This window comes from Limanda limanda, chromosome 19, assembly GCF_963576545.1.
Source record: "Limanda limanda chromosome 19, fLimLim1.1, whole genome shotgun sequence".
Lineage (NCBI taxonomy): Eukaryota > Metazoa > Chordata > Actinopteri > Pleuronectiformes > Pleuronectidae > Limanda > Limanda limanda.
The window spans coordinates 4,449,887-4,473,273 of NC_083654.1; the positions used below are offsets into that span (position 1 = coordinate 4,449,887).

At 40.8% G+C, this 23,387-nt stretch overlaps 1 protein-coding gene across 1 annotated transcript in view; it reads left to right on the top strand.

Moving 5' to 3' along the window:
* trappc9 (trafficking protein particle complex subunit 9) overlaps positions 1-23,387 on the top strand; it is a 185,423-nt gene that overhangs the window by 118,809 nt on the left and 43,227 nt on the right. The window contains exons 20-21 of the mRNA XM_061092741.1: positions 401-553; positions 5,878-5,969. Coding sequence (XP_060948724.1) covers positions 401-553; positions 5,878-5,969 — 245 coding nt within the window. The remainder of the gene's footprint in view (positions 1-400; positions 554-5,877; positions 5,970-23,387) is intronic.

Consider the following 23,387-nt stretch of genomic DNA (forward strand, 5'->3'; position numbering starts at 1 on the left):
TCTAACACTGTATCAGCAGTTTTGAATTTTATAATTGTGAGCCTTTGAAAGTCAGTGAATTCAACCTTCATTAACTTAACTTGTGCATAAAGTTTAAAATGCCAGTTATGCAAGGGTCATTCCCAGTGTCACAGAGCGGATACTGTGGCATTTCCTTTTGGCCAGTGAGCAGTTACATAAGCAGAATCGGTGTGTGTGTGTGTGTGTGTGTGTGTGTGTGTGTGTGTGTGTGTGTGTGTGTGTGTGTGTGTGTGTGTGTGTGTGTGTGTGTCTGTGTGTCTGTGTGTCTGTGTGTCTGTGTGTCTGTGTCTCTGTGTCTCTGTGTCTGTGTGTCTGTGTCTCTGTGTCTCTGTGTCTGTGTGTGAATCCATCTAAGTGCTGTTCCCATCTTTTATTGCAGAATGGCCATCCAGGTTGACAAGTTTGACTTTGAGAGTCTGCCACAGCCGGACCAGGAGACAGCTCGCTTCACTAACCCCAAACAGCTGGAGGAGGAGCGGCTGCACGCCCAGGGCTGCCAGATCAACAGCAAGCTGGGCATCTGTTGGAGCATCATATCCTTTCAGTGGCTCCATGTACAGGAGGATTATAGTAAAGGAAGCAGCTTGAACAGATCATAGCAGATTAGAAAGTAGACGGAGACGGTAAAAGTTCACATTAGTAGGTAAGTGTCCTTGGTACTGTGTCTCCTGTAACAGTCATAGGTGATGATGTCCACAAGTTCTGAGTGGTGAAACAGATTTCATCAATGTTGCATCTTTTACATATTTTCAGTCAGATCAGAGATAAACATCTGGATGATACATCTGGAGGCCCTCTGGCCAACAGGGAACTAGTTCTCTTTCAGTGACAGATGGGAAAACGTATGGTGGAGTACTTGCCACTCTGACACTGTGAAGCAATGTGCGTGTTTTCTTGTGTGCGTGCGTGTGTGCGCGTGTCTGTTTGTGTGCGTGCGCGTGCGTGTGCGTGTCCGTCTGTGTGTGTGTGTGTGTGTGTGTGTGTGTGTGTGTGTGTGTGTGTGTGTGTGTGTGTGTGTGTGTGTGTGTGTAAGAATTCACGTAGTAAAAAAAAAACGTGGAAACCAGGACAATGAAAGCAGAACAATCTAATAATAAGAGAAATGGGAGGTCTTTTTAATTTCTTTGGGGAAGCTGGAACTTGTTTACCTTAGTTTCTGCCTTAGACATTCAAAGGATAGTTGACCAAAAAAATTGAAATTCCCTCATTAAATACTCACAAATATGCCTATGGAGAAAAGAGCATGCTGCTCACCAATAAAAAGTACATGCCCAGTTATGGAATATTGCAACAATACAAACTTTCCTCTACTTTGTTAAAGCACAACAGTTTTACAGTCTTAAATGCACAACATTAAAACAAGACCTACCATGTTGGAACTGGACCTTCAGACTTTTCAATTTTGTCCGAACTAAAATTATAGCAACGAAAAGTTCCTTGTACCAATGACCAAATTTGTCTGGTTGGGTTTTTTGTCAGTGTGAAAACATTTTTTGGTTTGGACTTTTGGACCGATTGGAGAAAGTTGAGACAACATTGAACAACAAAAGGTGAGAAGAGTGGTTTGCAGGATTGCAGTCGACTCAGATGATATGATGTTTGCAGCGATTTGATCTCAACTCAAACTGGTGTTGAATACTGCGCCTGAAGTTAGTGATGCTGGTAGTCATACCATAATGATATTATAGCGATAAAATGCACCAAATTAAACAGTTCATTAATTTACATTCACACAACAACACTACTACCGGCCGTATAGAAAACAAGCTGACACGTGTCTATCTAAAAAAATCAACGCCAAGTATAGATAAATGCAGTTTACGTGGCGACAGGATATTTTTGTCGTACAACAATCTCAAATACAAGCCTCCTACATTGCAATGTGAAACCCCAAAATACTGGATCAAAGGTAAAAACTGTAACATGAACCTTGGTTTTGACTTTCAGGTGTGAAAATGCCTAATATGAATGTTATAGAATAGGGCTGTTTAGTCAGTGACTCACACTCTAAAGCCCTGAACCATTGAAAAGTTGTAATCCATGAGAAACTCCTGAGTAATGATCAGTGTGGTATTGAGAAAATCCAAAATTAGGTTCATGAAGCCAAGATTCTGGTAAAGTTCATGAATTTCATTACATGTTCCTGCCAAAAACGAGCCGCTCCTCATCACGCATCATCCTACCTTGCTCAGCTCATAACCCATCAGTTGGCAGTTATCGGTGCACATATTTAGAGATTTAAGAACTGCCTGTCAGATTGTTGGGGAGCATGGTGTGCAATTAATGATGAATCCAATCTCCGAGCTACTGAAGTTGCCATTGTTTTTTTTCATCTTTATGAAGGCGTAAACACTCCCATCATTATGTGTATTGTTTTATCTACAAGTGCACTTGGCAGCATGTAGGCAGGAATGAAAGAAGAAACATTGCATACAAATGTATTCCCAGCAGCAAGTTTGATCGGGCTCCTGTAGAAAAAATTAAAAATACAACAAACAGCCTCAATTGGCCTGTTTGATCGTTTTTGTCTGACTTGGAAAAAATGGAATGATAGTAATGTGTGAATTTAAAGTTTATTTTGAAGCTAAGGGGAATATAGACAGTCTCTGTAGAGATTTCTCTATCAACAGACAGATCATGTAGCTGCTCAGTAGACACTGGAGCAAACCAAAGCAAACAAAAAGAGGAAAATGTAATGGCAGTCTTGTAACCTTCATCAAAGGATCATTATCTCAATCATAGATGCAAGTCTCGTCTTAAGATCCAAACTCATTTTGATAAAAAAAAACTATTGAGTCAACTCCAAATTCATGGTCAATGGACTGACACCAAAATTGCCACATGATGTTATCAAGTTAAGTCTCGATGGTATCGTCCTCTGCCCAGGAAGACACTTCTCTGGCTGCAGATAGGGACTTGGCTGTCGACAGTCATCTGAGCAGGGCTGTGTAATTTCTGCTTCAGGCTGGATTTTCTCTTTACAACACGGAACACAAGAGAAATAAAAAGATTTGATTACAGTGTATGTCACACTCCGAAGCACTCGCTTGGCCTTGAGCAAAGTAACAGTCACTTTAATTTGCAATTTATAAGGTCCCTACAGTATTATTCCTGTTTTGTAGATAGCGTTAGTTGTAGTGACTCCCTCATTGGAGATGACTGCCATAGTGCAGGCTCTGAGCAGAATAATAGAAAGGAAGGCGGGGGGGCCTATTTGCATGACCTCCCCTTGAGGAAGTCACTGCTTAGTTTGTAAGTCTTTCGAAGAAGAAGTTCTTTTAATTCTCAAAGCTGTCTTAACCAGCACTACTATCCCCTTCACAGTTGATTATTATTAATATGACTTATGATGAGATGTTGTAGCTAGCAGAGCAGAGTTTTGTTTTTCCGACATTTTCCAAAGCGGTGTCAAGAGGCCGACACAGATGTCAAGAGAGTTTGTGGCGATAAGAGCAGACACCGGTGTCTGTGTGTTGTCAAGAACATCGTGTGATCTCTGCAGCGGAGTTAATATGTTGCTTCCTGCCTCTGTCTGCTTCACCTCTGGCCTGAATAATCCAGAGGATTTGATGCTGCTGTGAACGCGTCTGTGCAGAGAATCTCCCGCTGCGTTTTAAAGGCAAACTCTGGGTAAACTCTGGAGCCAATTCTCCGGATTTTACCCGCAGGTCATTTGTGAAGAAGGCTGTAGGTGCCCTCCTGCCTGCTCATGGGCTCTGTGTTTTGACTACAACTCAAATGTGACTGTAAGGTTGCTTATAGAGCTCACAAGCTGTTATCAATCACAAATAAGTAACCAAAATGGCTGCAAAATCTAAGACTTTGGTGGCATATATATTAAAAAAGAAACTGCAGAGAAGTGTAAAGTTTTGTGTTAATATACAAAATGACATCCCCAAGTTCCTTTACCGGGAAGCGCTCTGATCCAACAAACTGAAAAGTGCCAAACTTATAAATGATTGGTGATCACCCATTCAGTGACAGATGTGTTAGGATTTCTCAGCTTTGTGGCAGACTCTGATGTTGATGCTCAGCAGTTAGCACTGTAATTACATACCTTGTCACGTTAATATGCTCACAACTTCCTGTAGCACCGATCCCCCAGTGGACTTTGTCGCTGATTGGATTTGGATTGTTTTATTATCTATTATTTATTTATTGGTAATATAACCATAGACTGTATAGAAAGATGGACAACATGAATGCACAGTGAAGCCAAAGCATCTGGATCACCCCCTGGTGGCCGACCGGTTGCTGTATAAGTCATTTTTCATGCCTCCGCCATTATTGTATCATACAGATAGTTCTTGGTTCTTATTTGGTGTTTAAAACTGAGTCTGACTCCTGATAGGTCGAGTGCTTGTATCAGCCGCATCGCAATACTGCAGATCCATCACCGATTGCATCTGCACTGGCTCCAAATGCACAAGCTGGCAGGATTCATTTCTGGATAGTGGAGACTCATCGTCCATATATCTTTTTATAAAGCCTGTAGTCACAAATATGGTCTCAGGTAAGGTTCGATTTTCACCTTATGGTGACATTGGAGGACAAGTCAGGGGATCAGCAAAGTCATGAGAATGTATCCTCTGGGGACCTTGAATATCTCCCGCTTATTTCATAGCAATCCACCCCACAGTGGAGACATCTTACTGTAGCAGAAAATCAGAGGCTCAGGCCGGTGATGGACTAGCTGCTCGGTGCTCCTGTTACCCAACAGTCCTGCTGAAGCATTGAATTAGAAGCTCCGCGTGTTCGTGCTTCGGGTGATCAAAGCCATTGTTCATTAGAAAGAGAAAGCAGGTGCATGTTGTGACATGGGGTTTATTATGATTCAGACTCGGGGTTTGGAAACGATCCAGCCGGCACAGCAGAAGCACCTCTCAGCACAGTATGTTTTATCTGTAAATGCCCACCCCCCCTTCTCTCTCTCCCTCTCTGCATGTGTACTGTACTCTCCCTCAAAGGTTAATAGACACAGGTTGGGTGCTCTGGGCGCTGCTCGTCTCACCCATTATTCCAAATGTCAGCTGTGTAAATGATCAGCGTCGTCCTTATCATCACACATTATCTGGGTAATTGCTCTCTGACAGTCATATTTGTTTTGATGCCGCATTCATACATTGATAGCCTCCCCCGCGATCGTTTTAATGCTGGCGTTGTAGTCAGGTTACAGAAACACGCTGGCCATGTCACCTTTGGCGTCTAAATGAATGCACAACACAAAGATTTGTGATGCAGTCCATTTGTGGGGCTTTTTTATCATTAAAAAAAACCCTGCAGCATTAAACAGCAGTAATAAGTGCTATACCTCAGTCTGAATAAACTATATTTTCTCTTTATTCCCTACTGATGCTTCCATTTTGTGTTTGCATAGTAGTTCAACTACTATTACAACCATCTAATGTCTTTATGACTGAAGTGACGAAGGCTCTTAATTTTGCTCTTTCTAATGTTTGTGTAACACATGGGACATCAACACACTGAATCCTAAGATCCAAGGGTGAATGTTTTATGAACTGCACACAAACGCACACACAAAAAAAGAAATGTTGATGTGTGCTGGATCAACAAAACACCACAAAATGGTTGAAAAAGAGAAAATCTGCATACATGAAGCTCCTGTTAAAGGTTTTATTAGCCAGTGATGTGTCCAGCACTGGGCTCTTCCTCAGACTTCTGATAAAGAAACTGAGTCACCATCTTAAAAAGACACAGTGCATTCTTTTATAATTACGGATCAAAGTATTTTTTTCCCGAACTTCTGGTGTTGTAAGTAAAATGTTGTGTATGTTTGTGAAGAGTTTCCCATGTTGATTAGTCCCTCGAAATGCTAATTGTCCTTGACCAGTCCCACCCCTCTCTGCGGCGCCGAGGAGAGGCCAGCGTGGAGGGAGTCCTCAACCAGCTGGTCCTGGAGCACCTACAGCTAGCTCCTTTACAGTGGGGTGAGTACACGTGTGTGTGTGTGTGATAAGATACAGAGAGTTTGCACTCCCTTTTTCATACTTTAACAAAGGCTTTAACATGAAATAGTCACTATAATACAAAGTAAATGGAACTAAAGGAAAAAGTTTAAATTAAGTTGTTTCGATTGTTCATTAGATTTAATTCCATGCTCCATCTTTTAAGTTTCCCATGATTATGTTTGTCTGCCAATCCCAGTTATCTCGGTGGTTCCTTCTCCTTACCTGTCAGTTAGTGCATAAACCTCCATTAGTGGTCTCAAGCCATGTTTTTTATTTGCATTCATAATGTGACACTTGCTATTTTAGCGAAGTGTAGACAGCAGCTCGGGAGAATGCGTGAGTCACGGGGGACACGCCGTATTTGTAGGAGCACTCGTCGGTTGCACCATCTGTGATCATCCTCTCAAATCACTTTTGATTTACTGCGGGTGTTTGTTTTCTGAGATCCATGGCCTCTCTTTGGGCGCTGCCAGCATTTTGATTAGTCAGCTGGGGCTGCCCTGCTTTTGCAGAAGCCTTCAAAAAAATGAAATAAACGATGCGGCAACAGCAGATCAAGCATCGGATATGTGAGAATGTGTTGAGACAGGAATAAGGAGGGGGATCAAGGCAAATACTTCACCGGATTCGCTGTTATCAAGTTATTTCAGCTTTTTTCGTGCTTCGCCTTGAATGAGGAAATGTTCCCAGGAGTAAATGCACCCGTCTTTGATCTGATATTCAACATTATTTGTGCAATCTCAGCGCAGGCATTTTCCGTGGTTGTGTGTTTTTTCATGTGTCTTCATTTCTGTGAGGGGATAGTGCTGCAGTTCCAGCTCAGGCCTCTGCAGGCTCTGCTGATTATGGGCCAGATCATTTGCCTCAGCACATTAGGGTGCCTTTATCAGGGTTGCCAAGACTATCATAGGCTCAATAATAGTTGAGGCATTTCCTCTGTGTGTAGTCCAACCGGGTGCTTTTGAAATTCCAGTGTCGCTCTCTGCTTCACACTCTGAGGGATACTGAGGGATACACAGCACTTGCTTTTCAGAAAATCCTGTTTGTGTTCGATTGCCATGATGATTATGGCCAAAGCTCTGTATTCTGTTGGGATTACTACCACTTGCTCTCATAAATTGAGACAATACAACGGGAATCTTGTTTTAAAAGCAGAAATATAGATTTTATAGTATTATTCTACCTCCTGCAGCTCTTACAGGGACTTTTTTTCAATGTGTCTCATAAACTCTCGAGTGAAACACAAAGTAAACTTCAAGTCCTGTCCGTGTCCTAAGAACTATCAGATTAGTGTTGGTGTTTCTTGTTAACATGTAAAGTGAGTGCATGTCAGTGGGAGAGTGAGGACGGAGGACAAGGGTCTGGGTGATACAGCACGGTACGAGGCCGCTGCTGCAAAATGAACATAGCTGAAACCTGACAGTACATGAATGCAATAATTGGGACAGGTATTAACTCAATTAACCAACATGAGCAACATGCTTGGTTTATTGCCTAGCGAAATATCTGATGTTGACAATCTTCATCGTACTTGGATGCCTTTAATCATTTCTCTAAGTTGTTACGTATAGTCCTCCAGGAGAAGGTAGTAAAAACTTTCAATTAAAATCTCAACTTTTCAGTGAAAATTAATTCCCTTTGAGTGCACAAGTTTTTATTTCATCAATACAGGACCATTGCTGAAATACATTTTTATTAATGTTTTCCTCTCATGGAGTATTTTAAAACTCTATTGAACCAGCCTACTGTTTTGAGTGGTGTAGAAAGTGATCTCATTTCCTTATGCATACAAAAACGAGCGTGGACTGTGTTGTGTAGATGATTGTGAAGCCGATGTGAAAAGGCAGTCTGTTGTGGAAATCTGGTGTTTCATTTTAGTCTTGATGATAGTATGAGTTTTAGTGCCAAGTACTCTTCTGAAGATTTAAGTGGAAGAGGTCAATAGGGCTGAAGAGAATTACGTATCTCTTGTCACAATTTTTGAAGCAGGTTCTTTATGTTCTCTCCAGCTACAGCCGACTAGGACCCAGGTTGTGTGAAGATGCAAGCAGGTCTCCACAGAAAAAAGTTTAGAGCTGGGTCCGTGTCGCGGTGCCTGAGCACATGAGATGAATATTCATTTTAAGAGCTGCCGCTCCCCAGCGCCCTTTTGAGCGGTTTTGTTTACTGTACAGTTTCTGTGTGTGTGCGACTGGCAGTGTGTTAACATCCAGCTGCCAAGTCTACGGTAAATTCCTTGAGGACCATCACTCTATGGCTCCCCTGTTTTTCTAAACACTCTCATTCAAAGAGAAATGTTATCGCCTCCAGTTCTGCTCAATCACCAGAGACATTTGGCTACACATTTGTTTATACATACAAGGAATTAGCTGTGGTGCATTTGTGTGTATAGTGTGTGTATAGAAAATATAAAAATAGGAAACATAAATGTTATATATAAAATAATATATATTTAACTCTTATATATATTTCCACAGGGACTCCCTCCTCTAAATTATTTAACTATTCATCACAAAGTATTTTTCAGATTTTTTAAAGTCACTGAGCACATTAACACATACGGTAACTTAATGGATGCGCAAAATGTACAAGAAGTCAACAGTGCGAGTGTCTACTTATAGACACTGCGCCTCGGGCTGGGGTTATGAGAAGAGGCTCTGACATCTCTGCCTGACCTCGGCCCATTGTGTGGCACGAGAAACGTGATGCCTCTTCACAATTTGCTACCATAGAAACCTATGAATATTTGATTACACAGGTTCCAGTAAACGGAGAGCATGGAAAGTGCTGGAGTTGTTTTTATGGCTTTGTGTTTGTTTACAAGCTCATTATTATTATTGAAAAGGGAGCAAATGGAGGCCATTAGTAAATGATTCTTCCTCCGGGAAGGACCATCCACATGGTCACAGCAGCGCTGCAATAAAGAGAGATCATTTATGATGAAACATACTGCATAATTATAAATGAATAATGCAAGTGCTGTTTTTTTCATTCAGTGATACATGCTTTTGTTGCTGTTGAATCTCATTTTTCCACTCTTAGAGGAACAGCTACAATTCAGTAATTGGGTTAGAGATTAAAGCAGATATTATTATTTGTATGCGTGAATCTAATAAATAGAAAACTATTGACACAAAATTTACCATAAATAATAACACTGTTATGTCTATGCCTTTCCTCTTTTTCTGTAAGACAGCTTGAACATTATGTCCTACCTATATTGAATTCCACACGAGCTGCAATTCTTTGATCAAGCCTGCTGTTACATATCATCAGCTGTGACTCCACAAACAAGTTTAAAAAGAATACCTCGTATATAATGTGATTTATGCTATAAAACTCCTGAAAGTGCCGTCGATATCATTTTGGATTGATATGCTGCTCTTTCCTGGGCTAATTCTAAAAGGTTTCCACTGAGTTTCTGTGCTTTTCATTCAATTTTCTGCTCTAGCAGTGAAAGTCCCTGTCTGGACGCTGCTATTTCATTCTGTCATATATGCTAAGAAAAGAAAGAGCAGTAGGAGAGTGTGCGCGTTGATCGTGGATTTCATGGTGCTTGAAAAGGGTAGGCAGTTTTACAAACAGTCTAAATGTCAGCAGATCTGCAGCCTCGGAGAATCTCAGCTATTGTTTTTTCAGAAGGTTACTGGCTGGCTGGTTTAATTATCTGTGACAACATTTTACTGCTCTTCCCAAAACTATAAGAGGTACTTGTCATCCTTAAAATTGGAGAAACCAGAGAGAAGGAGGTTGACAGGGAGGCCAGAGGATGAAACGCACTAAATTAGGTTTTAGACATCGGCTCTCATTTTTAACACGAGATATCCTTTTCAAACCACACGATTCCCCCATCCCTTTGTACACTAAAAAGCAGGGTGACAGAATTTGGTCTTTTCCCAAAGAGGACAGGGCAGTTTGAGTATTTAATTAAATGCTTACATTTTCCGTCAAACAGATATAGATTAAAAAAATGTAACCAGCAGTAATTAAATTTACCCTGGGGAGTTTTTCTTCACAATAAACACTGTGCGTCCATGTTGAGATGTAACAAACAAATAGAGTTGTGTTCAATTGTAACTGGAACTTAAAAATCAAACTCGTCATTTCCACTTCATACTTCTAAATTTTGTGTCTATGTCCTAAAGTCAGTGCTAGTAACAATGGATAAGAGCTGTGACATATTTGTTAAACTCATAATATCTAATGTTAATGCATAATTGATAATATTGGGTCCTTATTATTAAAGATGCTACAGTAGTCAAATACAAATCAGACAACACTTAAAGTGTCAAAACATTCAGGCCACCCCTGTGTTTAATGCATTTCCTCAAAATAAATTGTTTATTAGAGTTGCCTTTTTAGAATGCCTTTTCACAAACTTGATTACCCCCGACCAAGGAGATTACGTTTTCATCCATGTATCTTTGTTTGCTTGTGGGTAAGATCACATAAAAGCTACTGGGAGAACTACAACAAGCATAAATGAAAAGATGTGGTTTGCACAAGGAAGAATCCATTAAATATCGGTGCGGATCCTGGACATTTTTTTATTTCAATTTTGTTTTTACATTGTGAGAAAAGGTGTTTTCTTTGACATTTTCTGTGATTTCGCAGATTATAATATACGGAAACAAATCCAACATGCTCTGATGGAGTGTGGTGCAATTGGGTGCAGCTTGATTGAATTCAGGGGGCTGTTATGTGCTCTCCTTGGTGCCATACAAATTCTTATTTAAGAGGAAGTCTCATGAGATGCATTAGGTGTTTTTTTAAAAAAAAAAAAAGAAATCTGGTCAAAATATCAGCATATAGTAATGAATTCCTCTATATAAAAATAAAAATACACAAGCTCTAAACAAAATGTCTGTATAGGGAATGGGACAATAAGGTAGTGATTGAGAGGCATGACAGAGGGAGCTTTGATACTTGAATGCCTGGTGTGATGAGGTGTGAAGTTTATCTTGTAAATTCTTATAAACCTAAGGAGTTTAGTACAGAAATGAGTCCAGAAAAGACTGTGATAAAAATGCAAAGTTTCATTCAAAATCACTTTATTATTTGGCATCATCTTCAGTGTCACCACGTCGCTGAGAGATTCCTTCTTACCCCCACAGCAGTTATAATGTGAGAACAGTTGGTATCATTTGTTTTTTTTTTCTTTTCTTTTTTTGCAGCCTGCACATTATGTAAATAGCTCCATTGATTATAGCTCCTCAGCTGTCAAACAGATTAAAGGCAAAGTGGTGCACCTCCTGATTGGAGTCGCTGTGTCAACTTAATGGAGTGTTGCTAAACAAACAGTCACCTGACCAATCAAGACGCAGCTCTCACAGCAGGTGATGATGCTGGAGGAGAACACAAGGTTTCTATCGGACAGGAAGTGCCCCGACACTTTTCAACCCTTTGGGCATGTATTGAAAAACGCAAGCAGTGAAATATAATTAGGCAAATAAAGAAAAAAATACATAATATATTTAATTAAAATCCACCAAGAGTCAGAAAAATATGTAATATTTAAATAAATGTTAAGCCTTATTGACAAATGTTGTGCAAATGCTAAATAGTTTGGAATAATATTTGATCAATACTTGCATGTGGTGAGCTGCATAAATTACAAGCCAGGTTTGAGCCACTCTGCCTGTGGAGTGCTGTAACCAAGCAGTGAGATGGAAAACAGCGAGCCTGAATGCGGACTTTGCACCCGTTGCCCACCCCAACCCCCCCTCACCCCTCCCCAGCCATCAGTCCACCACCAGGAACCCAGCTCAATGGAATACAAATTCACCCATGAATGGAAAGACAAATGTTTAGCCTGGGAGCGAGATGGAAAGAGAAGGGTGGGGGCTTTGCTGTAAAAGGTGGAGAGATAATTTAATAAGACAGCGCTTCTGAACCGGCTCACACCGTCGCTTTTTTTTTCTCCCCCTCCTTCTACCCTGCACACACACACACACGGATGGACGTTTGGAGCAGTCACAGGCGGTGGCTTTTCAACGCTCACCGGGGACGCCTTGTGGAATAATACGCCTTTAAGCTTTTGTCAGGTGCCCAATTGCCATGAGGGCCGCCGGTTTGACAAATGGAGCTGCCAGACAGCCCAGATCCACCTCGCACTGGAGTCCCGTTGTGGTGATGATGATTAGAAGCACTGACCTGAGAGGGAGAGAGGATGGCAATGAATACATGCATTGGCTGAGATGAAAGACAAGCGCTCCGACTGCACCTGTGACTGGTGATATGTCACATCTGTGAGCAGGATCCAAAGTTAACACCCGCCAAGCGCTAAATGTGGGTAGATTTACCTTTTGGCAAGCAGGCGAATGTTTGTACCAAAACAGTCATGTGGTAAAAAACACTATCCTGAGAGCCTGGACTGCATTTTGATTTACAGGCGCTCGGTTTCTCTCCAAGTTGACCAATGAGTCTGCCATGAAGCGTTGTGCAGCAGATGAGTCAATTTCCCACACATACACACACAGTGACAACATCAACATGGAGTAGGCTGATCTTTCTGATGACAACCCACAGAGGTAGAGGAGGATGAGGGTACTACAAAGGAGAGTTCTTATAGAAATGGATATTTGTATAGAGCAGACTGATGCTGGCTACAGTGTTATGCAGAGGCTGGTGACGACTTGTTCTGTCTGTCGACCAAAGTAAAAAAAATTACTTATTTAAGATCAATTGGAGCCTCTTTAATACTGATCAATATCCTTAATATAATTTTCCTTTCCATTTTGCTCCGACCTTTTAAGGATTTGCTGATGGGATTTTTACCTTCGCTAGTGACTTGAACAGCTTAATTCGGACTGTGTCTGTGAGCACACATCAACTGCAGGCTCAGCAGTGATAGGGCCTGTGGGAGATAGCAATTTGCCTTTCTAAAGACCAACTTACTCCAGCATGATGTCAGTCAAGGCTGCAAACAGAAGGAAGGAAGGCAAACTTATCTGTGGGCTGTTGTGCATGTCCATGTTTTGTTTTTGATTAATTTAGTCTGTGCAGTATTTTGAGCTGTTGATAGCTGCTGACCTCACCAGGGTGTACTTCACCTTTTCCTGGTTACAGGTTGAATAAGCTGCATCCTTTTAAGACCATAGGAAGGCTAAGAGAGTTTATATAATGCGTTTAATACTTACCTGTTTCTATAAAATGTCTAGTCACCAATGTTCTAGCATCGACAATCAGTATATTGAAAGGAGATTAATAGTTGGTGTTTGGTAAAGGGACTAAGAGCAGAAGTGTAGCAACAAAAACCCACGTTCATTACTGAACAATATTTAGAAAAAAACAGGGTCTCAACATATTTTCATCTCCAGAAGAAGCTGTGTAAAGTCGGATAATTGTCCTTAAGTGAAGTCATCCAAGTCAGCATTTTGCTGGTTGGGAAGACACTACACTTGAAAATAAAAACATGGCTTGTAAAGTGAGAAAGCAATGAGCTACACAGACCTCTGGGCCAGCTCTTCATTTTCGAAAGTGCCGTAGCAGCTCAAGGCTATGTTTCGCTGTCTCTAGCATAGTTCAGCTAAATCTCAGACAGACAAAGGCCATTTTCTGCCATGAACTCTGGAAAATGTCTGCTAAAATTGGCCTTTCACTTATGAAGAATGCAACAAGAGATTGTCCAGGTCACGACAAGGAAATGTTCAGCGCAAGAGTGGCTCCTAAGTAATGCATCCACGTCATTAATTCTGTCTGTAAATCCCTAAGAACAACTAATGGCGAAGACACTGAAAAAGTATTCATCAAACTTTCACCTGTTCTGTGCTCTAGCCAGCCATAGTCTGTGAACTCGTTCAACAAGTGACTTCAGCAAAAAAGATTTGAGTGGATCCAATCCAGTTCAGTCTGCCTTGACCCAAAGGACGACAAAATAAAGAGCTTCTTGCACAGCCTGTTTTTTTTTGGACAATATTATATTTGGAGCAGTGTGACTGGTTGACCTGTGCAGGGTTTTCCTCACCTTTTGTTCAGTGTCAGCTGTAATAAGCTCAAGAGAAGCAGCTCTGTTACTTATAGGATTTTTTTTTAATTATTTAAGCAGTTGTTTAACGTAGTAATAGTTATTTTAGGCAACACTCAATAAAGCATAATCAGTTAGGTGCAAATAATTATTTTATTTCCCAGTTACAAGTGTCATCGTCCTTACACTACTAATTCTAAAAATGTCTCTGATTTTTAGCCAGAAGCTGATCTTTGTATTTCCATTTTACTCAACCACGCTCCTTCCCTTACCCTAACCATTTATTAACCATAGTTTATTTGCTATAACATCAATATATCCCCAGCATTAACCTTGACACTGTTGTCATGTGAAGACATTATAAGCAAGGTTTAAAAATAAATAAAAACCTTTATAGTGGATGTCGTCCTGCCTGTTGCATCCTAGTCGAATATTGATGCTGCTAAAATTGTTTTTAACACCCCAGCAGAATTTAATGCAGGTTTTTTATTTTAGCTGAGCGCAATGATTTTGCAATCTAATTGAAATATCTCCTCCATGGTTTTGCATGTTGTTTAGGCCTCACTTTATTGCTCCACTCAGGCCTCATGTAGCTGGAAAACTGTCAATAAATGTACAGACCTAAAGGCTTGTATGTCTCCTCTGGTCCATAAATACATACACACTAAACCATCCCACGCCCTCCATCACCACCCACCTACCGGAGTTCAGATCGGCCTAAATTTGCAGCGGGTGCTGTCCATGTATGTGAGTGATGGGTGCTGGGAGGAGCACTGTAGACTAGAATCTGATTTATCTGCTTGTTTTTCAGCTCTGTTACCCTGGAGCAGCCTGTCAGCCATCCTAAAGGTCTCCTATTGAAGGCGGTAGAAAGCCAGAGTGATAGGGACGGACGACACTCACCTTTTTGGGAAGCTCGCTCTGTCTCCAGGGCCACTGTGTGTGATATACAGATTCAGTGCTGGTTCAGACAGCCTAAGATAGGTGTGTTAACGGCATCAAACACAAAGTGGTGATAAAGGCATGATGAGGCAGCATCGCCCTCTGAGTCTTAAAATGAATGATTAGCTGCAACAAATGTCTATCGTATTTTAACCAGGTAATTAACCTATTATGAGTTTTGAGTTTATATACATTATGTGTCCACATTAAGGGATCAAGCATGAAAGTATCATTCATCTTACTGTGGCTGGAATCACCAGTCGTATCCTGCCACAGCTTTTATGTGTAAACGAGAACAGTGGCTCACTCTATGATAACCTAGCCTTCCTTTGTATCCCTGGCCCGGTGTGGATCTACAGTAAGCACATTTAATGGGCTTAGAGCAGCTGTTTATGGGGCATTTATCATGGATACAGAACAATCCAGGCTGTCGGTCCCTCGGCTTGGGTGAGCCGAGGAAATATATCAAAACTCCTCCGGCCTGCCACACCACACAATCGCCCATTCTTTGAGACTGGTAGGATAAGAGGAAGAGAAGAGGAGAGGAAAGAAAAGAAAAGAAAAGAAAAGAAAAGGAAGTCAAGTTGAGGGGCACATAGAGTAAAGGCACAAGTTATAGTCGTGGAGATCAGATTGTGGAGAGATACTCCGATTATATTTGTGTTCTAGTGACAGAAGTGCAAAGAAAGCCTTAGGTCTAGTTTTGTTTACAAGTTAAACATGTACTGACTCATTTTACTTGAGGCTCCTATATTTACCATTCGCATATGTGAACCATTTAATTAATGGACTTTACATTACTGATTATGGTTTGATTTTCACACGCAATAAATTCAATATTAATACAAATTGAATAAACAAGCGACCAGCCCTCTGTAACAGGCAGACACAGGCTACTTAACTGCGATGAGTGCAGATCTCTGTCGCAGTCACACTTCCTCTTATTTTGCCAGGTTTCATTTAGTCTTTTCAGTGCATTTTATTGTACAACTAAATATCCATTTAGCTACCTTGTTCATTCAAGAACCAATCAATTTTTTCCCCTCGCTATTTCTACAACTCTGTTTCTCCTTCCCTGTTTTCTATCAAATAAAACCACCTCCTCCATTGATTTCTTTAGAGGAAACAAGAGTATCCCCAACGGCTGCCTTTTCATCTCTGAAAGACAGATTACCTGACATTTCTAAATGCAACCAAGTCCAGCCTCTGGTTTCATTGTGAGAATGTGTTGAACGCCCTTCTCACACTATTTCATGTGGTTTTAAAGGAGCGAATGCTGTGACACAGCTGTTTCACCTGCTGGAAATGAGCATTGCTGTGGTATAACATGTGGCTTTGCACTATCAATCCTCACCAGTGCAAAAAGATCAGTAGTGACTGTTTTGTTTGAGTTACATCCAGAGGTCTACTTAGATAGGATCGCTCAAAACAGAAGCTACAATCAGCCAATCACCTTTAACAGATATGTGCAGTTACTTGGTTTATAGTTCATCATCAGGGATTACAGGTGGAGTTTCTGCTGCAAACACATATACCTACTTGGATTAAACCTGAACACAAACCATAATAGTTTTACCATTACACATTCCAAGTAGCACAAACAAAATGCAATTTGGATAGAAAGCTGATGACACTAGACTGAGAAGGAGGTGTGAACTTAATGTAATGAGCTGTGATCTTTGATAAATGACCCAATAGATTTTCTAAATCATTCCCATTTTCAGAAAAAATGCCCAATTCATACAAAGCCTTAGGTGAAGGTCTAAAAACTGCTTGTTTTGTCCAACTAATGGTTCAGAATCCCATTTTTACTGTACTTTTTAGTTTTTGACAGTTTTTGTTTAAAAGGGACTGATGATGAATTAAATTGTAGAAATTATTCCGGATTACATTTTCTGTGATTCGTTAATAAACTGTAGCAGCTCAAGTTGTTAGCCTACCGGGGATATTTGTGTCAACCTTACCCAAACTGTAAAATATCTCCCTTCATCAACCAGTGAATCTATCCCTACCTTCAATCAACCTGCTGCCATCATGACTACTGCGGGTACTCTCGGCAAACATCTGACTGACCAGGACTCTCTTTCTTTGATATCATTTTTTTATGAAAAGTCAGTGGACACAAGTGGGTTTGATGTACTCAAATCAAATAAAAATGTTGAGCAGTGATTGTATATACAGGGAGAGCAATATTCAGATATTACCTAGATTAAGGCAATTGTCTGAATAAGACACTGCCATTACCTTAACCCGAATGACGTCATACTTAAAATAAGCAATTATGGACTTAAGACAGGTGGAGCCTTTTGACCTTAGTCACATTATGTCGACATGTACACATCTTAATTGCTGTATCACGTCTTCCTGACGTTTTTGCAACATTTTGAACCATCAACATGTACAGCAGTTACATGTTGTGATGATGAACGTGAGTATAGACCCCTATGTCTGTGTTAACACATCTCTTCTTACGGGAACATCTTTTCAGACTATCATGCTCGTCACCATGAACAGGATCTTCACGTTGTGACAGCCTCACTTCCGTCTTATGAGCTTCAAGACCTTTGTCCTGTTTCAAAATAAGTGCCTTGCCCCTAAATCGCTTTGGAATCTTGACACAGATTTTAAATGTCTGTATTGAGCGTCCCGTCCTTTCTCTGGTGGTGTACGACAAATTTCCACGAAATATGATCATTTTAAACTTCACATCTGAACCTTTCCTTTTCTATGTGACATGGTCACCATGTTGGACGCAGGATTGGCCCTTTAGAGTGAGGGACAGTCCACAAGCATTTGCACTAGGTGTGAGTCATAATACTCTGACATCTGTACAGCCTGTCAGTCTTTTTGACGATGGTTGGACATGACATCGCCTCTCAGAGGCAGAAGTCACTCCAATGCGCTCATCTGTCACTATTGATCCTCCTCATTGATGCTCTGGTGCCACAGACTCGTAATCACATGTTTCCCCACATGAATGGAGCTGCTCTTGTATACTGTGGTATGTAGACTGTTGGTTACTATTAGATGTTTTCTTTTTTATGTGAATGACATCAAGAAGGAAGCAAATAGAACTTCTCCAGTTTGTTTTTGCATCCATCTTGTGGAGTAAATAAGATATAGTTGACAGGTTTATGGAAAAACTTATAAGAATATTGTTCCACCCAAGTCTGTGTTACAACAAGCTCTATATTGCATTGTTCTGCTTGAGGAGGATACCGCACTTGTTTATGATTGGCCCAAGGAGCACATCATTCATGCGCTGTGTTTGTTGATAATTGGAAATTCATCTGCGGATATGTTGCATTATTACTTAGATTTGCTTTGCCTGTCATTGCTGAGCGCTTCTGAAGACCCATTGCTGCCCCTCTCTACCCCTTGCTGACATGCTATTCATCTTCTTCCGTGAAGCTGCTAAGAGGAAGTAGCAGGTGATCCATCACGTTTGACTCCGGTCCATCCGATGTCGGCCAGCTATGGATTCATAGGCACAGCACCTTGCTGACAGGTGTGTGTCAACCCTGTGGGAAACCGACAATTTTTAGCCTTCAAAGGACTGATGCTGCTCACTCTACTGACAGGTTTCTGACCCTGACATATACTGGCCATCGCTGCAGCAGGACACCTACAGAGATCAACCTAGCGCGCCCTGTCACCCAGAAAGTCCCCTGTGCCCTGGAATGTGAAGTGTACTTTCCGGAGCTGGAGGAGTGCTTGCACACAGTTTGCTGTAAAAATAATGTGTGGGAGGAAATATGGGGAGACACTGAGGGTCACTGAGCACCGCTGCAGCATCCTGGTGTGCCTGAAAAGCACATGGGGTGTATTTTGGGAAACACTTGACGAGAATACATTGTCACATTGACACATTCTCTTTTTCCCTCTTCCTCTCTCTCTCTTTTTTTCCATGCACACTCAAACACACGGAGAAAGCAATTTTGCACAGTTTAAAAGCTTCATTGCCTCTCATGGCGGTTTTGGTAATGGCTGGGGTCAGATAATATATGATCACTAGGGCTGGCATTATCATCAGATAAAATTTGCAGCACAAGAGATCAATTGAAATGGGGCTGGTAGACAATGTAGTTAATCAGTCGGAACTGTTTTCATGTATGTTACCTTTCCATATAATGCCTGCTTTCAATAGTTATTGTGTTATTTGTCAGTCATAAGCAGCTCTCTTATAGCTGTCGGCAAAGGGAAAATCACGGGGTTTGAAATAGAATATTAATAGTCTAGAAGTCTCAGTAGGAAGCAGCTAAATTGACACTTTGAAACCGCTGAACAACTGAACATTGTGCGCACGTGTTCCTGATCACACAGTGCATGTTAAGATGTATATGGTCCATGGTTAGATGAGAAAACTAAACATGTAAACCATGTAAACACAGCAGATGTGAGTGAAAGCAGTTTGATTCATATGCAATTTAAGATTCATCCCAGAAAATGATGTCTGCTGCCATATCACTAATAGCACAACATGGACTGATGTATTGGTATTTCAGCACTCTAAAAGGAGGATGCATTTTTCACATAAATGCTGCAGAGCTAGTGGTATTTACCATGTTCGCCAGACCGTTCACCACGGGCAATGTCTACGTCAATTTGGTTTGGAAGGATAAATATGCTTCAACCAATTCAAAGTGTTGTATGATTTCTAAAGGCGTATTTGTCAATGCCTCTACCAAAAGCCCTTATTCAAAGATAGCACCGCATCATATGGGCTAAACAAACCATCTCTCCTCTCTTCTCCAAACCCAAAACAGTTTCCACTGATCCATATTATTGCCTTACCCTGAATATGCAGGAGCACTGACTGGATGGGGTCATTAAAGTTATGTTTCTGGACAGTTCCAGACTAAATAATTGGTTTATAGGCCAGGATGAATCAGTCGACAGGACTCATATCTATGGTTTGCAATAGTCACACATGGGAGCCTCTATCCTCTTTCTCAATCAATCAATCAATCAAGTTTTATTTGTATAGCCCACATTCACAAATAACAATTCGTCTCATGGGGCTTTAACATTGTGTGACATCCTCTGTCCTTAACCCTCAACAAGAGTAAGGAAAAACTACTAAAAACCCTTTTCACAGGTAAAAATATGTAGAAACCTCAGAGAGAGCCACATGTGAGGGATCCCTCTCTCAGGACGGACAGAAGTGCAATAGATGTCAGGTGTAAGAAAACATCATCAGGATTTTTAGCAGCATCCATTAGGCTAAACATTTTTCAATACTATGTGTCAGGCAGTCCCGCTGCAATCACAGTCTCTGGCCAGCAGCAAGACCACGATCCAGCATCAGGATGGGATCCACTATAATCCACAGTCATTGTCCACCGCCGCCAGTTAGAATCCATTATCAGCTGCCGCCTCGGTCGTGGTCCCTCATCATCCGATGCCAACGCGACAAAGGATCCTCCATTACAACGACGATCAGCTGGCACGATACAGAATCCACCGAACTGGATCCACCATTGCGACCTCCGACACGCGATCCACAATCATAATCCATGGTGCGGCCACAGCTGTGGCCCTGCATCCGCGGGCGCTAAGGCACAGAAACTCCGGGAAAAGGGGTCAAGTTAGTAACATGTACTGATCAGATAAGAATTATCTTGATGTGATAAATATGGAGAAAAGGAAGGAGAAGCAGGAAAGAGAAGCTCCGTGTGTCTTGTGTCATAAATTCCCTGTGCGTCTTAGCATCATCAGGGGTTTTTGCCATTTAATCAAATTTGGAACATCGCACAAATTAGCTCTAACTATAAGCTTTATAAAAAAGGAAGGTTTTGAGTCTACTTTTAAACGAACAGAGCGTGTCTGCCTCCCTAACTGAAAGTGAGAGATTATTCCACAGCAGTGGGGCTTGATGGCTAAAAGCTCTGGCTCCTACTCTACTTTTAGAGACTTTAGGGACAACAAGTAAACCTGAGTTCTGGGATCGGAGTGCTCTAGTAGGTTGATATGGAACTAACATCTCTTTAAGGTAAAGAGGTGCCATATCATTAAGGGCCTTGAAGGTGAGGAGGAGAATTTTAAATTCTATTCTAGATTTAACAGGAAGCCAGTGTAGCGATGCTAATACTGGAGAAATGTGCTCTCTTTTCTTAGTTCTCGTCAGGACACGTGCTGCGGCATTTTGGACCAGCTGCAGAGTCTTTAACGACTTGCTGCTGGAGCCTGATAATAATGAATTACAATAGTCCAGTCTCGATGTAACAAAGGCGTAGACTAGTTTTTCTGCATCTTTTTGCGAAAGGATATGTCTGATTTTTGAGATATTACGCAAGTGGAAAAACGCGGTCCTAGAAATTACTTTTAAGTGACTATTAAAGGACAAATCAGGATCGAAGATCACTCCCAAGTTCCTGACTGTGTCATTGGAAGCAAGGGCAATGTCATCTAGCGCAGCTATATCATTAGATAATGTATCTCTAAGGTGTTTAGGGCCGAGTATTATAACCTCTGTTTTATCTGAGTTTAATAAGAGAAAATTGCGGGTCATCCAGGTTTTTATGTCCTTGAGACATGCTCGAAGTTTAGTTAATTGATTACTTTGATCAGGTTTTATTGACAAATATAACTATAATATAATATAAATATAACCATTCAGATCAAACAGTGCCTTGTTTGATCTGAATGGCGCAGCGTATCGACAGCTTTGTGCAGATCTTCTTCCAATGCAGGCACAATAGTGGGAAATGATGGTGACATGTGACAGCAAACATTGTTTATTTTGTAAAGCAAACCTAAAGAGTCAAATTATCGTTTTAGTGATTTGACCCCAATTATAGCCAGAAAACTCCAATTTATAAAATAAAAAATGCAAAAAAAAAATTGCCATTATTTATTAATCAAGCACTTGTTTTGTTTATTACTCGAATGAAAAAATTATTTTTTAGGATAGAACACACAGATTTTTATTAAAAGTATTATTTGACCAAATCTTCAAAACCCAAAGATATTTTGTTCATTGTCAATTTGGTCAAGGTCTCAGAATCTCTACAAAAAAAGAAATAGCTAAGTATGCTGTACTGACAACTACAGACTAATATATGAATTACAATCTTACATTACTCTTCATTTAGATTAAATGTGGAGCATTGACCATTTTGAAACAGATGTTCCACAAACAGATACGTTGACGATTGGTGTGAAAGTCCGAGGTTTGAGCACAATTTAGAATTGCATAACTCAATCAGTGACCTTTTAAGGATAGTTTGACCACACAAACAAATACAGAACAAACAACACACACCAAGAACATGCTCTCAGTGGTTAAGTCACTTAATGCCCTCTTTTATTAAACAGGGCTGGCCTTTTGTTCTCCTCTTTTGTCTGGACCTGCCATTGTTCTGCCCACCTGCTTTTCAAAGACAATCATGGTGCAGCTAGTAATTAGCTCCTGGGATCCCACTTGCTGGTCTATTTTCAAGCTATGCTTTGTCTGCAAACATAATACCACTGTCTTTTGCTCAGACGCAGCGATCACATGTGGAAGCAACAACTAGTTGCGACAGGTGGCTGATCTTTTAATGTTATGAAGCTTAGATACTTTGGTTCTGTTTGTTCTGCTGAATCACACAATATGACTTTCACTGCTTTAATATTTTGGCAAAGTTATTCTGCGACACTGCCAGCTTTGCTGCAAAAATCCTTCTGGGCCTTCTGGCGACTCTCCCAATTCAAAAAAATATCTAACACATTAACTCACACCCCAAAGATCTCTGTTATACCTTCCGGCAGCCGCATTGCATTCTCCTCTGCTACGACTTCTAGCACAGAGAAAAGAAAAGGACCACCGTGCTCCCCATTCAGGTTTAAATTCAGAGCACCATATATCTTTTTTGCAAATTGTGAAATTCAGCTTTCTGGAATTCAGCAAAACTAAATCATTGATAACCATGATCAAATACATGATTTTTTGTGTCCTTTTTCCTTTTTGGATTTACTAAATGAGTCTTTAGCCATGGTGGCACCGACCCGCCTGATACTGATCATGCTGATGTCTTATCCTGAGCAGAGTAAGAGGCTATGTGCTGCCTTCAGAACTCGTAGAGAGAACACAGCTTGCTAATGTTAACATTGCTGTTGGCAGTGTAATGGAAAAATTAACTAAGTATGGTTGAAACCTATTTTGTAGTTGAAGAATAACCTTATGTATCCATGTCTAATGACTTTATGACCTGAGCTGTTTTATGGTCTGAACTGTTTATGACATGAGAACTGCCAGAGCCTTTTGCGATTTAATTACCCACCAGAGGAAGGAGTGTATGTCTTCTTATCACCTTAGGAAACACATGTGAATCAGCTGTTGTGTTTAGATTCCTCTCCTTCCCCCACCTATGGAACCAGTCTGGATTGGTTCAGATAGACAGCCCTTAGTCCTGCTATATAAGATCTGTGCTTTTGACTGTTCTTCATCTTCACTCTGAGATCCTTAGGACTCTCGGTGTGTTGATCCTTTTTGCAGAAAGCGATTT